This window comes from Oscarella lobularis, chromosome 13 (assembly GCF_947507565.1).
Source record: "Oscarella lobularis chromosome 13, ooOscLobu1.1, whole genome shotgun sequence".
NCBI lineage: Eukaryota > Metazoa > Porifera > Homoscleromorpha > Homosclerophorida > Oscarellidae > Oscarella > Oscarella lobularis.
The window spans coordinates 1,472,147-1,486,981 of record NC_089187.1 but is presented as its reverse complement, the minus strand read 5'-3'; the positions used below and the strand labels follow the sequence as shown (position 1 = coordinate 1,486,981).

Below are 14,835 nucleotides of genomic sequence, written 5' to 3'. Positions count from 1 at the left end.
CTACTCAGAAATTCTCTACGTGGTCCTCCGTCGTCGATCGCCTGCTCTCCCATAAAAAGAACGCGCAAGACATTTTGACCCGTGAATCGCCCTCTCTTGAAAGCGCGTATGGCACTTGCAAGTATATCACGTCGGCGGACATCAATTCTGTCGTATGATTGCCCTTCCATAAAAAAGTTGAGCGAAGGGAAGATTCTAGCGCGGTGCTCTTTCAATGCTTTCAATGCGTCGTCATCGGTTTCGCTACCGCAAAGATCAAACTGAGCAGATCCCATTGAGAGTCATTATTTAGTTAACAGTGAGTGCATGTAACACTTGTTCTTGCCTTTTCTGTTTCACGCCTATCCATCGCATGTCGAGGCTCTCCGTGGTCTGATGAATCTGAGTCAGATACGAAAATAACTTCGGTGTACGATCTGCAAGTTGCAGTCGTTAATGAAGGAAACTGTGATACTATAGAGACATTGCTTACTTGTATATGTCGTCATTGTTTTCAAGTCCGCACTTCCTTGACAATGTGGTGTCTTGAGGAAATTGTTTAATTGGACGTTCTGCTTCTTTTGACTCCTCGGGCTCCACTTTTACACTGCCTGACGAGTTATCGACATCCTTTTCGCCACAGTCCGAGTTAGACCCGTCTATCTGGAAGCGAACGGAAATAATAACGAATGTTGAAGCCCAAAAGTAAAATTTACGTCAAACAAATATTGGCTTGCGACGACATATATAATCTTCTGCGAAAAATAGTTTTGAGAGTTTTCCCATCAAGCTTCTGCCCCGGACGCAAATTAGGCGCAACTAAATGCTTCCCAATAGGCATTCGTATTTCTAAGCTAAAATTTTAGAAAAAGTTATACGCAAACACACGAGCATAAATTATACAGCGCGCCTTGGACTTACTCAACGTTCACATAGTCGTTAAGAACTTCAAATGAGCGCCAAATTTCGCTCAAGATGCGGTCTTTATCCCAAGACGGCTCGAAATTTAAGCAGCTGATCACGCATCCCTTCTTACGCAGGTTGACTTTTAGTTCTCTTGATGGAACCTTGTCTATCGATGGATTGGGGATGAGCACAACGTCCTTGTGAAAGCTTGCGCTGCTTCCTCCGCCACCCGAACGCGTCACGGCCTTTCCCTTGCCTCGGCTCCTGCTTCCTGACCCGCAGACTTTTCCGCGCGAAACAGAAGCTAGTTCAGCCTCCGAACTTGAGTAACGCGTAGAGCGAGCAGGAGATGGGCGATGACTCTGTAGAAAAGAAGATCGATGAGCATAGTAGTAATAGTAGTAAACGTGTTGTAAAGGCGTTCACAGTTGAATCGCTTTCTTCCTGCTTTCGTTCGTCGCCAGGAGGTCTTGAAACAATTTCGTGCAACTGCAGGTGGTGAACTATTTCGTTGGCAATGAGGCGGGAATCGATTTCACGACTGCTTCTTGATTCGCGGCCGCCTCTTGACATGACCTGCGCAGCTCGACGTTTCTAAAAGACGTCACTGCTCCTATTTGAACTCACCGAAGCAAAAGGAAGACGATACGGAGCGAAGAATAAACAGATGCGAGCACGCCGAAGGAAAGAATGCGGAAAATTTTCCCGGATGTTCTCAACTTACACTTACTATGTATATTCGACCGTTGACTTTTATATATATCAGTCCCTCAGACTTTATATATATACGACCGTCGACTTTTATATATATATGAGTCCCTCGCACTTTTGTATATATTCGACCGTTGACTTTATATATATGAGTCTCTCAGACTTTTATATATATTCGACCGTTGACTTTTATATATATATATATGTGAGTCCCTCAGACTTTATATATATTCGACCGTCGACTTTTATATATATACATGAGTCTCTCACACTTTATATATGCATAGCTTACTTTTTTATATATATACGTAGGCAACTAAATATATATGAGACGTTTTCCTTATACATATACTGTATATTTTTATATATATTACACTTTATTTATATATATATCTGTGCTTCGTTATTTATACTTTTGTCCCCTTTGGCGTTCCATAGCCCACCAATCCAGCAGCAAGTAGACACTTTCAAAGAGGTTGTTTATGACAAGTACTTTGACACTGTAGTTTGCCATCTTAAAGAAAGATTCCCTGACCTCAGCAGATGCTAGCGATGACACTCCATTGCCTAAACGTAGACGCTCTCGCCGTTCGTTAGAGAGTGAATTTGTCTAATTAATAAATACATTAGAAATTGTCATCTGGGGTTCATCAGTGATTTGCGTAAAGATTTTTTTGACTGCATACTTTTGGCAGATTCTTTATAAACTTCCAACCCATTAATGACCAGCAACCGAAAAACCTCGGATAGTCAGCCATAGGTCATTTAATAATTTTGCATTAACCTCCTGTCCCCTCTCCTCCGTATCCACTTTTCACTCTCCGTGCGTAAGCACAATAACAAACACCAATGAAAGTGTCTTCTTTCTCTTATTATACTATTCACAACCATAAAACCTTAGGTATACCACTCAACACACCCTGAAGGCCTTCCTGGTAGTGTTAGAACGAAGCCCAAAATGCAATCTTCGAAGCTTCGTTTTCGCTAGCATTCGAAGGTTCGAAGTTCGCTAGCGCGCGTTACTAATGACGCATTTCTCTCTATACAACGTTAGAACCTATTCAGCACACATTAAAAACCAACACTATCTAAAAGAGACGCTGCCAGAGAATGTGAATAACAAAATGTGGTGAAATCTACGTAAACTAAAAAGTGCAGTAAAGTTATTTCTGCAGAAAAGAGTGATCTTGATTCAGAAAAATGAGCTTATCTACATTAGATGGGTGAAGGCAGCTTCTCTGCTTTGTTACTGTTAATCCTGCTTTTGAAAACACTCTTTCTGGCCGAAATAGCGCTGGGCAATGCAAGAAAGTCGAGGAAATTTCTTTTCAGCATTTTTCCACGGAAATGTTGAAGTATAGGGGACCGGGCCGTGTTTCACGGTGCCGGCACCGTCTCCTCCCTGGCATCCATGTTGGGAATTATACGGGTCCGCATTCCACTCTATATATAGAACCTGGCACCGTTTCATTCGAGTCCACCAGACGCCATTCCTATATATAGAAGCGGGGACCGCTTTATTCGGGGCCAAACGTCGCGTCTCTATATAGGACGCTGGACCCGTACAACACGGGGCCAAACAAATTGAGTCTATATATAGAGCAGCAGGTTTTTCTATACGGGACAACAGAATGAGACCCGAACAACACGAGGCCAAACAAAATAAGAGATAAGATTTTTCAATGGAGTCCCCAGATTGGGACCCGTACTACACGGGGCCGGCAAGGGACAATAGGGCAGCAATGCTTCAAACATGCATAGGGTCATCACATTCTCTCTTTAATTTTCTAACAAGCGAACATCGAAAACAGCCACGAAAGAGCGGAAAAGTACACCGAAAAGACGAGTTTATCAGTCCGAGTAAAATCCATCACATTACATTGCAGGATTTTCCTTTGCTATTGCGCTTATCATTTTTGACAAGACGACGGCATCATCGATTTGTCCATTTGCGTTTCTGCCATGCAGAGCTCTCTTTCCACATGAATTCATCTAAGTAAGACGGCAGCATTTCTTTTGTTGTCCCCATCATTCGTTTCAGTTTTGCTTTGGCACGAGCCCAATAGGATTCTATTGCCTGGGTGTGCGCTCCTGTTGTTGGGTCCACAAAGTGACGCCGGTGGTTCACCGTCTCATGAGCCACCACAGTTGGCAATCGAGCTACCTGTCGGTATGCTGCCCACATGTCCGAATGTATTATACTTCCAGGCAGCGTGTGCTCCTCAATAATGGGCAGTAGCGTCAAAGCATTTCGAGAGGGAACCAGCGTCATATACCCCTGTTTCATTTGGGTGTCATACATTCCAAATACCCACTGTGGAATACGAGCAGGCGCACGACCTCTTTGATACTATACGTATAGGCAAAATGCAGCAATATATACGAACCAATATCGTTGCAGCTTACTTTACTGTTATGATCAAAGAGCGATTCGTCTATTTGTACGATAACGCCTGGTCCACCGAAAAGAATAGGCTCGCCAAGTAGCTGGCTACTGCACACTTCTCGCAAGAAGTTATAGAAATCGATTGCAGTTTTGACAGAAACTCGGGCGCCGCAGTATGACCGAATATGAGTGACAGGAACGTTGGCTGCCCAGCAAAATAAGAGCTCGACGCACGTGGGTAAGGTGAGCTTCGATTTCGAAAAGAAAGATCCATGTCGAATTGAGGTCTTTTTTCGACACGTTGGGCAGCGCCAGAAAAAACCATCTCCCTTCGTTTCATCCTTTGTCCAAGTTTTGTCTTTCTGGCAATGCGTGCAGGTAACCTTAGACGCCAAGAGTTTACGCTGTTTTAGAAAATCGATAGCGTCTCCCAACGATCCTGCCGCGTTAGCGAGTTGTCGTAGCATTTTTCAAACCGAAGCCACCAACACTGAATCAACGAAGCCAGTAAAATAGCAGGTACTAAAGCGCGCTTTCTTTTGTCCCTACGTCGCGAACGTAAACGGAAAGGTCATGCGGAAGTGGATCGAAGCTGCAGCGAAATTAGCCAATCAGACTTTTGGGCGGAGAAAGCGTCTGCGCGGGAAAATGCCCGCGCTCTCCGCGCGCGGGCATTTTTGGCTCGACGTCTGCCAAGTTGCCATTTCGGATCGACATTTTTGCCCTGAACATGAATGCAGAAGCAGTGGATGCTCTGAAAACAATAGAGAAAACGGTCAATTTCTACAAAGACAACAGCCTTCTCGCAAAAGCACGAAGATGCGATTGCGGGGAAGAAATGCATTGGAATCGGCGCACCGACGTAAAGGACGGCTTTACTTGGAGATGCCCAGCAGCACAGTGCCGGCGAAAAAAGTCCATTCGCCAGGGATCACTTTTCGCCGAATCAAAGTTAGGTCTTCCACAGATGCTACAACTTACTTACGCATGGGCTAATGAAACGCCTGTGAGTGCCTTGAGAAAGTTTCTGTCGAACCCGATTTCGGCGAAAGCCGCACTATCCTACTATGAAATGATTAGAGAAGTCTTCAGTGGAATCATTTCTAAAAACCGCAGTAAAATATTCCTTGGCGGGCACGGGCTGAAAGTCTTCCTTCACTCAAAAGTCGTCACAATCAATAGTTCGGTATGTAAATAATGCTAACTGCATCCATTTTCAAAAAAATCAATATTTGATTAGACGGAAGGCGAGGAGAGGTACGTCGTTGCGTTGTATGATCCGCGTCTGAAGTAATCCTACGTGGAAATTACAGCAAACGTGGAAGCAGAGGCACTACTTTCGACGATCGCGGCGCATACCTGCGAAGGTACGACAATAATCCGCACTGGACATTCGGCGGACGTCGCTGCCGGCGATCTCCGAGTCGCCGCTCAAAATTCTGATCAATCGACGCGTCAGTTTGTCGTCGGGATTCCTGCAACGGACGAGATAAAAGATTATTGGAAAAGAGTCAAGCTCGCGGTGGAAAACATGCGCCCAGGAAAAACGAAAGAGCAGCGTACGAAAGCTCAAAACGCGAAAACTACGGTTGAAGAGATCATGTGGAGAGAGCGATTCGGCCGAGACGAAAAAGGACGGAGCGATGGCAACAAGGCTTTCGAGTACATCATGAAGTCCATCGCTGACCTCTATCTCTTCTGAACTACTTGAGGGAGCGACGTGATCGAGTAGCCAGGACAAAGTTCTACGAACAAAGCCGTTTTGAGTGTACTGTTACCTGTTTTCTGGCTTCTTCTCGCCATTTTGGCGAGTTTTGAAGCATTTTTGCGTATAGTCTTCTTGCTTTGAGTCACCTAGCGTAAACCCTGCCAAGTAACTCCCGTGGGAGATCGAAACTATTCACGCGTGCCATACGTTCTTTGCCTTAGGACCCGTATTACTCGTACAGACGTGGAAATTCGTGTGATGGCCCCTGGCCCCGTGTTATTCGGGTCCGACCCTACGTACGGTCCCGTATCATTAAAACTGCATGTCCGTTGACCCAGGTTTGTCCCCAGTTGGCCCCGTGTTGTTCGGGTCTCATGCTGTTTGTCCCGTATAAAAAATCTGCTGCTATATATAGACTTATTTTGTTTGGCCCCGTGTTGTACGGGTCCAGCGTCCTATATAGAGACGCGACGTTTGGCCCCGAATAAAGCGGTCCCCCGCTTCTATATATAGGAATGGCGTCTGGTGGACCCGAATGAAACGGTGCCAGGTTCTATATATAGAGTGGAATGCGGACCCGTATAATTCACAACATGGATGCCAGGGAGGAGACGGTGCCGGCACCGTGAAACACGGCCCGGCCCCCTATACTTCAACATTTCCTTTTTCCACCAGCAAAGAGGATCGGTAGAGTGTGGCTGGTTTCTTTCTGCTAAATTTTCTTGAAGCTCATCTGTTTCGGTAGAAGTTCCACCTGTTTCTTCGATGCCAAGCAAAGCATCAAGTTTGGACCTCTTGCTCTTCGGCTCATCTTCTGTTACCGGTATATTTTCTTGAACTTCTGGTTCATTTGTCTCAATGCTTTGCATCCTCTCTTCGAGCTCTTCCTTATCTGTTATTGCCTCATCTTCTGCTAGAAATCTTAAGCTTTTGAACCGAGGATCAATTGTCGTTGCTACAATAATCCACTCTTTCACCCAATCATGAGACGTACGAATGTGAAATCTAGAAATGAGGTCTTCGCGAACAGATGCCTTGAAATATTTCATTGCTACTGCATCCTCAGCAGAATCGCGCAGCTGGTCAAGAAGTCCGCAGATTATGGGAATGACGCATGATATCGTTGAATGCTTTTCTGCGCTAAAGAATGTCGTCGCCGTTTCAAAAGGCTCGAGACATTTAACTAAATCCTTGCAAGCTGCCACTGCTCTTGGCGAAGGTCTAACGTGTGATCTGCCCGCTTGGTGACGCTGTCATCAAACTGCCGAAATTGGCCATCGCTGTCGAAGTAGCGTCTGCAACATGTAAAAGCTTGAATTCCATCTAGTAGAGCAGTCAATCTTTAATTTCTCTACTTCTTTCTGCATCGATTTCTGTCGTAACCTTAAGGCTTCTGTTGCAAGGACACTGTGCCGGAAGTGCCCTACAAGCTTTCGAGACGCAGAAAGAAGTCTTGCAATTCCGTTACTAGACAGACCATGAGCAATACTTCTTTGAAGCCGATGAGCTGCACACAGTCAATTCAACCAACCTTGATCTTCTAAAATTCTCATTGCAAGCTCAATGTTTGAAGCTTGATCATGAACAACGGCAGATATTTTGGTTTGAATTTTGTATTCATTTGTGACTTCAAAGAGTTTTTCCGCTATGTTTTGGCCTGTGTGTCGTTCTGGGAAGTGACTTGTTTCTAAGACGCACGATACCATCTCCCGATGCTTAGAAACATAATGGGCAGTCACTGTCATATAGGCATCCATAGTAATGCTGGTCCACATGTCTGTTGTTAATGCGACAGATGATGCTTTAGCCAATTCATTAATAAGTTTTTGCTTTCCTTGTCTATGCCTCAATGAGATCATATCCGAAGCACTCTGGTGGCTTGGCACAGTGTATCCTGGTTCTAGAAACGACAGAAGACTCTTGAATCCAGCGCATTCTACCATTCTGATTGGCCTCATGTCGACAACAATCATAGTTGCTATTTTGTGTGTAATTTCACGTGATCCCGTCGCGGAACACGACTTCGTTCGAACAAACGCATCGAGAGTCTCTCCTGACGTTTCCTTTCCTTTGTGACCGCTTCCTTTGACAGCTTTTTCGTAAGTAGAGCCGTGAAGTTTTGTCAGATGGTCGCGTAGATTACTTGTTCCACCTCTTAACGCTAACAGCTTTCCGCAAATAGTGCATTTCGCCGAAGGAGACTCTTCACATCGTTCGAAAAAGAGCCACATGTCCGATTTTGACCGAGCACTTATAGATCATATTCATGACGTCACATGGACGCGCGCATGGGTGGCAAAAAGTCTTCGGGGTTTGAGTGGCATGCGCTGTTCACTCGCACGCGCTAGCAGCGGCCTATTCGCTTACTGCCATGTCTTCGCAACGCTTTTCCTCCTACTATTTCGCTCTCGAAGACGAAGCTAAGAGTCGCTACTTGGAGAAACTCGCCATCATCGGTCCCGACGTTGACGATCCGTAAGTGATAGATTCAGCTGCTACGAGTGACACTTGGCCTTCTATCGAATTTCCTGACGTCTACAACTATCTTATCAACACCCTGAGCCTGTACACGAAAGAATCGCTGAAGGCGTACAAAAGTCTCGACGGGTACAAGTTTTTCACGGCTGGGTGGGTAACAGACGTTCGTGTAGCGAAGCCATCCAAATACGTCGTCCTCGGTAAGGTTGGACATTCTCAAGCAGTGAACGCTCCGTATTTACGCTCTTGGGTGGGAGCCGAGGAGAATGGAACCGTCTTATGTGCCCACTGCACGTGCATGGCAGGATTGGGTGAAGCGTGCTCGCATGTGGCGGCTCTTCTATTTGCAGCGATTTATACAGCAGAAAGGGCAAATAATGCATCGTGTACGTCAGTACCATGTCGGTGGGCTGATCTATCTGGAAAAGCGGCTCCCTTCGCTCCAACAGCCGAAATCGATTTTGTCCCTCCGAAGAAGATGAATCTCTCTGCGAGTAGCGCTGATGCAGGAAGCAGCAGCAGCAGCAGCGCAACTGTGCCAAGGACTAAGGCAGTGGCCAGTTCCGCTCCGACGAACGACGAATTAAAAAGCTTCTACGAAAACTTGTCGAAGTGCGGGCAAGGCATCAGTCATACTTTCGCTGCAGCCAAACTATTGGGATGCTTTTCTCGAAACGGATCAGCCCATGATCCTGACAGATTTATATAACGATTCATTAGCTACCCTTTCTTATTCCGAGATTTTGGAAGCGAGCGAAGATGTCTTTAGCAAAATCGTTGTTTCCGAATCTCAATCGAGAACAATCGAAGAACAGACCAAACGACAAGCTAGGAGTCGTCTCTGGTTTCGTCATCGCGCTGGCCGTGTTACTGCGTCGAATTTCAAGGCAGCGGCGCGCACAGACTCGGAAAGTGGCAGGCCATCAATTTCGTTGATCAAGCGTATTTGCTATCCTGAGAGCTACAAATTCTTTAGTGAAGCCACCTCGTGGGGTTCTAGCAAGGAGGCAACGGCTCTTCAAGCGTACGAAAAGGTGCGGAAACGCGAACATCGCAATTTGAGGTTGAAACCATGCGGACTTATTGTTCGACCCCAATTTCCTCAACTTGGCGCTACACCCGACAGCATAGTATGCTGCGACTGCTGCGGTGAAGGAGTGGTAGAGGTGAAATGTCCTGTTCGATGCGAGGGGCAATCATTAACTGAAGCCGCTCGCCAGCCTGATTTCTGCCTGAAGGGAAGTGATGGTTTTTTGCTCTGGCGAGAGATCACGCCTACTATTATCAAATCCAATTACAAATGCTGCTGTCTTCGTCAGAATATTGCGATTTCGTTGTTTGGACACCGAGTTGTTTCTTTGTGGAAAGGGTTGTCATTGACAACGATTTTCTCTCGAGGGAGCTACTGAAAGTTAAAATTTTTTATCGATGTGGCATTTTACCGGAGTTACTTGCAAAATATTACACCAGGCAGACAGCGCAATGCGTTCCAAAGAACAAGACTGGGCGTCCAACGTGGTGCTTCTGCAAAAGAGAAGAAGAGGAAGGAAGAGAAATGATTGGTTGCGACAACAGCAACTGCATTATTCAGTGGTTCCACACGGAATGCCTCTGGATCACTAAAGTTCCGAAAGGTGAATGGCTCTGTCCTGAGTGTAGAAAAAATAGAAGTGCTGAAAAGAAGAAATAAATCATTCAATCAATGACTAGGTACAATAGAGTCACAGCAATTGCATAAAGCACTACCTATTACAGCAATTTTGTCTAGGGTTGTCATTCCAGAATCGTCCGAACACTTCTTTATAAGTCTAATTGGTACTGTAGAAGAGAGGAGGGTGTACTTTCGTCGCAGCAATGATATTATTCTTTCCACATGTATTCTCACTCGAGAAAGCTGCCTGGCAAAGTCGACTTCTTCCTTTGGTAATTGACTGCGTCTCTTAGTAAAAGGAGGAGTTTTTAGCGTTGCTCCGTATGAAGCTACTGCTTGTGAAATGTTAAATCCACGATCTGCCATAATCATGTCACCATGCAAGAGGTTAGACAAAATGCCACAATTTTCAGTAAAATGTTTATCAGACGTTCTACCGCCCCATCCTTGAGAGATAAATGAAATGGCGCCAGAGGGACACAGGGCAATCAAAAATTTCACGGTTTGATGATGCTTGTAATTAGAGTATGACTGCGCCTTTGCCTTTAGGTCAGAAGCTCGTTCCGTAAAAACCTCAAAGCAATCAGTTACTGCAACACACTGGGGAAAGTGACGTCGAAATTCGAGCGGCATTGTCTTGCGTACAGCGTCTCTTGTCGGCCATTGAACGAGTGGTTTCAGTCGTATGCACTGCAGCACATGATGTCAATCCATTTGGTGAAACACCGGGAAAACGTCGGTTGAGTGACGTTTAGTCGGTAAGCCAAATCTTGATCCATTAAATTAAGCCTCAGCTTGCATAAAACAGCTACAAATTGATGAAACATTGGCACGACCGAAGAAGAGGCATCATCAACCCCTCCCACAACCAATCTGTACACTGCCTGAAGATGACCGAAGGACGGCAACCCGGTGTAAAATTTTACTCGTCCATCGTCTCCATGAAAACGCTTTTCGGAAAATTCTGAGATGGAAGACTCTCGCAAAGTGTGCAGTTGTGCTTGAAGTTGACAACATTCCTTCGCGTCAGCAAGCAGATCGTCACCACCTATATCGGTTTGGCAAGCACGCGTGTCACAGTCAGGCGTAATAGCCTCTACCGTTTCCCCTAATTGAAGTAGAGTATGAGCTGCGGACGAAGCCTCTTCGGCGGCCTTTACAGCAGCCTCTCTGGCGCTGTCTATTTGATCCCCCAAAAGAGATCTCTTCCACCGTCGAGCGACTATGCGTTGGATGAATGTATCAAACGTTGCAACTTCGGGGTGCTTCTGGACAATCTCCTTGAGAGAAAAATCCAGAAGTACCTCAAACATAAATCGGACAACGAAGGAGCTCCGCCGCTGCGTCCACCACCGCCTGTTGTGCCGCTCGCCGCGTCGACGCCGGAGCCGAGCGAGAAGGATCGGGAGAACATTCTCGACCTCGCGGCTTTTCAAGTACAGACAGGTGCAGCGATTACGAAGGCGGAGATGCGTCTCACGGAACACAAAAAATACGCGCAAACAGGTCATTCCCCACGGGGGATGACCTGCACTCATCATCAATCCATTCCGTCCGCGAGACACGTCAATTCTGGACATTATCGCGGCAATGAAGAAGGAATATCAACAGAGCATCTTGGATGCTCTGGTGACCCATTACACGAGGGTCGTGGAGGCCCTCGAAAAAGATCAGGTTCTCGCCGTGGAACGCGAGCGCTCACTACGAGAGCGGTTCGGCGGGGGACCTGATCTAGGACCAATACGATCGAATTTTGAGTGACGGGCATGCTGATTCGGACAGACAGGTCTCAACCCTGTTCGCGCGTGCAAACAGAAAACGACATGCCGAAGGTATTCTCTCTATAACCCATGACTGCCAATTTAAACGTGCCTTACCTGTACGCAGCGCGAAAAAGAGGCGGGGAAGAACCTGGAAACGACGCAAGGCAAGGCCGAGCCAGCAACGGCAGAGGGCGTTCAAAACGCCAGAAATAAAAAAATAGACGGCTTCGGTGCTTGCGCTCGCGGATCTATGAATACGGTTGTCAACCTTCCACAACGCGTTCTAACAACCCACAAACATTTCCTCTTACACAAGGGCCTATCCTTCTGTCCTACACCACTACGACCTCATGTCGGTACGGGCCTTTGTACGAAAGGTCCGCCTCCAATATTACTTCACATACCAAAATCCCATGAACAAATCCAACCCACGACAACCGTATAAGCCCAAATCCTCTTTTACACTTGAAAAAGTGAAAAATACTAAATTGGAACGATTTATCACGGTGTTACAAAATCATGTTTTGGGACTGAAACCAAAACGACCCCGACTCAATATTACACCCGTAGAACAACAAGCACTCAAGGGCCTAACATTATACAGGGACATAATAAACAAAAAAGCGGATAAAGGATCCTGCATTGTGGTTGAGGACACTTTCAACTACAAGAAAGCAGGCTGCAATCACCTACAGCATCTACACATACCAACCAATCAAGGAGGACCGCACCCCTGCTATTCTACTTGAAATTAAGATTTACCACCTAATATTAATGTGATGAATAGCTTTTCTAAATTCTACACCACAAAGTCTGCATATTCTGCAACAAAGAAAATAAGACATACCAAAGGTTGGGATACGAACCTGAAAACTCGGCCTTCCTTTAGTGCTTTTATCAAAGTAATGCAAAAGATGAATCATTGCGTCTTTTACATCAAAACGAGGAATCTCAAATCCACAATTAAATTGTACCTTATATTATTCTCTCTCACATTTCTAAAACTGCGAGCAACCTTTTGAGCGGTGTTATGAAGTATGTGGCATAGGCATCCTATTATGCAAATAGAATAATTCTTTTCTTTTGCTCTGGTAAGAAGACTGTTATGTTTTCCAATTTTAACTGAAGCGTTGTCAACCGAAAGACCCACGCAATTATCCGACAAAATGGATCTTGTCGTGAGAGCTTCGTTTAAAGGGGAACTGAAGTGGTCAGGGAAACTTTTGATATGCTTGAGCTATAGATAGGCCTACTCTAATGGCGATAGTCCATTACGATAGAATAGCTTGAGGTCCAGTTACGACTGTCGTAACAATAGCCACTGCCAATAAGAAATGAAAGATATCGAAGACGAAATTCGATTGGCGATACGCGTGATTAAGCGACAAAAAAAGCGCCCAACCAAAGGCAGAATCTGCAAACGTCTTATGAAGACAGGACGATCGCAAGACGAAATCGAAGCTGCACTCATGAGAGCCTTAGACACGGGACAAATCTTCGGGAAGTCGATACTGGGCGATTCCTATCAGCTGAATCGCGATCCTTAGGCGCGGACTTAGAGCCACTTTAGTTTGGGCGTAGAAGAGTCAGTGACGTCACAATAGGAACGGAAGTGGGTTTTTCTGCTGCTTCCAGTACATTTTCGATAGCCTATACAGCACGATTTTTCTCAACAAGGACGTATGCCGAGCGTCAGTTCTAGTTCAGATCGCTTTGAATAAGCGATACTGCGCCCCGTTTTAGGCAATCAGTGCATTTCGCTGCATCCAGTTTCGGCCGCTATTTCGGTAGCCGCCGAAATCATGCCTACAACGACGTTCGCCTCTCTAGAACCGTTTGAAACTGTTTCAATTATACAGTAAACCCCGCGTTTGTTCAAAACCTAGTTAGAAGACGGAGCGGTTTCCCCGAAAATGAAACTTGCACTTATTTCCTTAAAATGGAGCTAGACGTCGAAGCTATAGCTTCTTTGTATCAGTATCTACCGTAAATCGGTAAAGTCTATCATAGCTAGTAAGCGAATTCGACTCTAGAAGCTGTCAAAGAAGTACTGGAAGCAGCCAAAACGCCCCTTCCGTTCCTATTGTGACGTCATGCCTTACTCCGCCCACTAAACTTTAGAGTGTTATAGAGCCGCGAAACTTTGGGTTACAAAATTTTGACTAACACTATCGAATCGTACGTATTCACGTAGACACGAAACAGCAGTAATCGGGATAAATTTTTTTGCCACTTCAGTTCCCCTTTAAAGCAGGGAAGATGACTTCAGCGGTAGCACTTCAAACTCCAGAAATTTTGTTGTTGCTTTCATCTGCTTTTCATGAAACTAATAGTAACAGGGTTCATTCTTAGTAAGTCAGTGTCGTTAAATTCGTCAATAGCAATTGAGAAAGGGTTTTGTTTTAATTTGATCCACAAGTTCGGTTTCAAAATGAAGGCAAAGAGCGTCATTAATAATGAGTGTAGTTTTAGTCTTTGCGCAAGAAAATCCCTTAGCAATTGCGGATTCTGGAAAGATATTTTTAAGCACTAGCGACGTGTGATCCATGACGGCGATGGGAACATTGTGCTCGGTCAAAAACATTGTTATTTTCACCTCTGCTCTTCTTATCTAGGAAAGCTTGTTTGAGATTCTTTATTGTTTGACACACTACCTTTTTCTCAAGCAAGCTCTGCCGTGGAACAAAGCCCATTGTAAGAAGCGAAGCGTTTTGTTCAATTACGCTTATATTTTTTCATGACATGAAGACTTTTGATGTTGTTTGACATCAGCTTTTCCTTGGTGAGAGCCGCTGGCATCTTTCTTCCATAGAAGCTGGGCTGGTTTTTCCTCTTCTGATAAAAGGAAACCTTTTCTCAGTCTTCGTTGTACCGACAGTTATATATTTTGCAGCTCCGCTGCGAGCCGCTTTAGCTCTCTTTGGGTTAGGTGGCGAAGGGTGAAGATCGCCGTTGTCGTCATCGCTACTGGAGTCAGAATCGACTCCACAGAGACGGCAGAATATGAGACGGCGTGCGCGACAAACAAAAGAATGCTTTCCTACCTTCATTCGCTTCGAGAATGAGAAGATCTGAATGATCGTGCGAACTATCTTCCTAACGAACGCGTACGTGCACAGCACACGCACAACTTGTAATCGCACCAAAGATAGATAGCACATGATGTATCTAGTAATTGCCTGCGATAAATTAGGTGAAAAATCTGAAATGCGTGAAAACGCAGCGATGCGTGTTGGCGTGCCATAAGCCATTA

The 14,835-nt window shown here is 45.4% G+C and overlaps 1 protein-coding gene across 1 annotated transcript; it reads right to left on the bottom strand.

The window, feature by feature from the left end:
- Positions 1 to 3,529: 3,529 nt before the first annotated feature.
- Positions 3,530 to 4,449, bottom strand: LOC136194869 (uncharacterized). The gene is made up of 2 exons (XM_065984119.1): positions 4,003 to 4,449; positions 3,530 to 3,946 (listed from the first exon to the last, which is right to left on the bottom strand). The coding sequence occupies exons 1-2, from the start codon at positions 4,447 to 4,449 to the stop codon at positions 3,530 to 3,532; spliced, it is 864 nt and encodes a 287-aa protein (XP_065840191.1).
- Positions 4,450 to 14,835: the final 10,386 nt, after the last annotated feature.

Excerpts from the sequence above, each read along its gene's own strand:
- LOC136194869 (XM_065984119.1), bottom strand. The coding sequence starts at position 4,449 with ATGCTACGACAACTCGCTAACGCGGCAGGATCGTTGGGAGACGCTATC. Across the intron at positions 3,947-4,002 it reads TCTTTGATCATAACAGTAAA|TATCAAAGAGGTCGTGCGCC; the intron begins GTAAGCTGCAAC and ends CTATACGTATAG.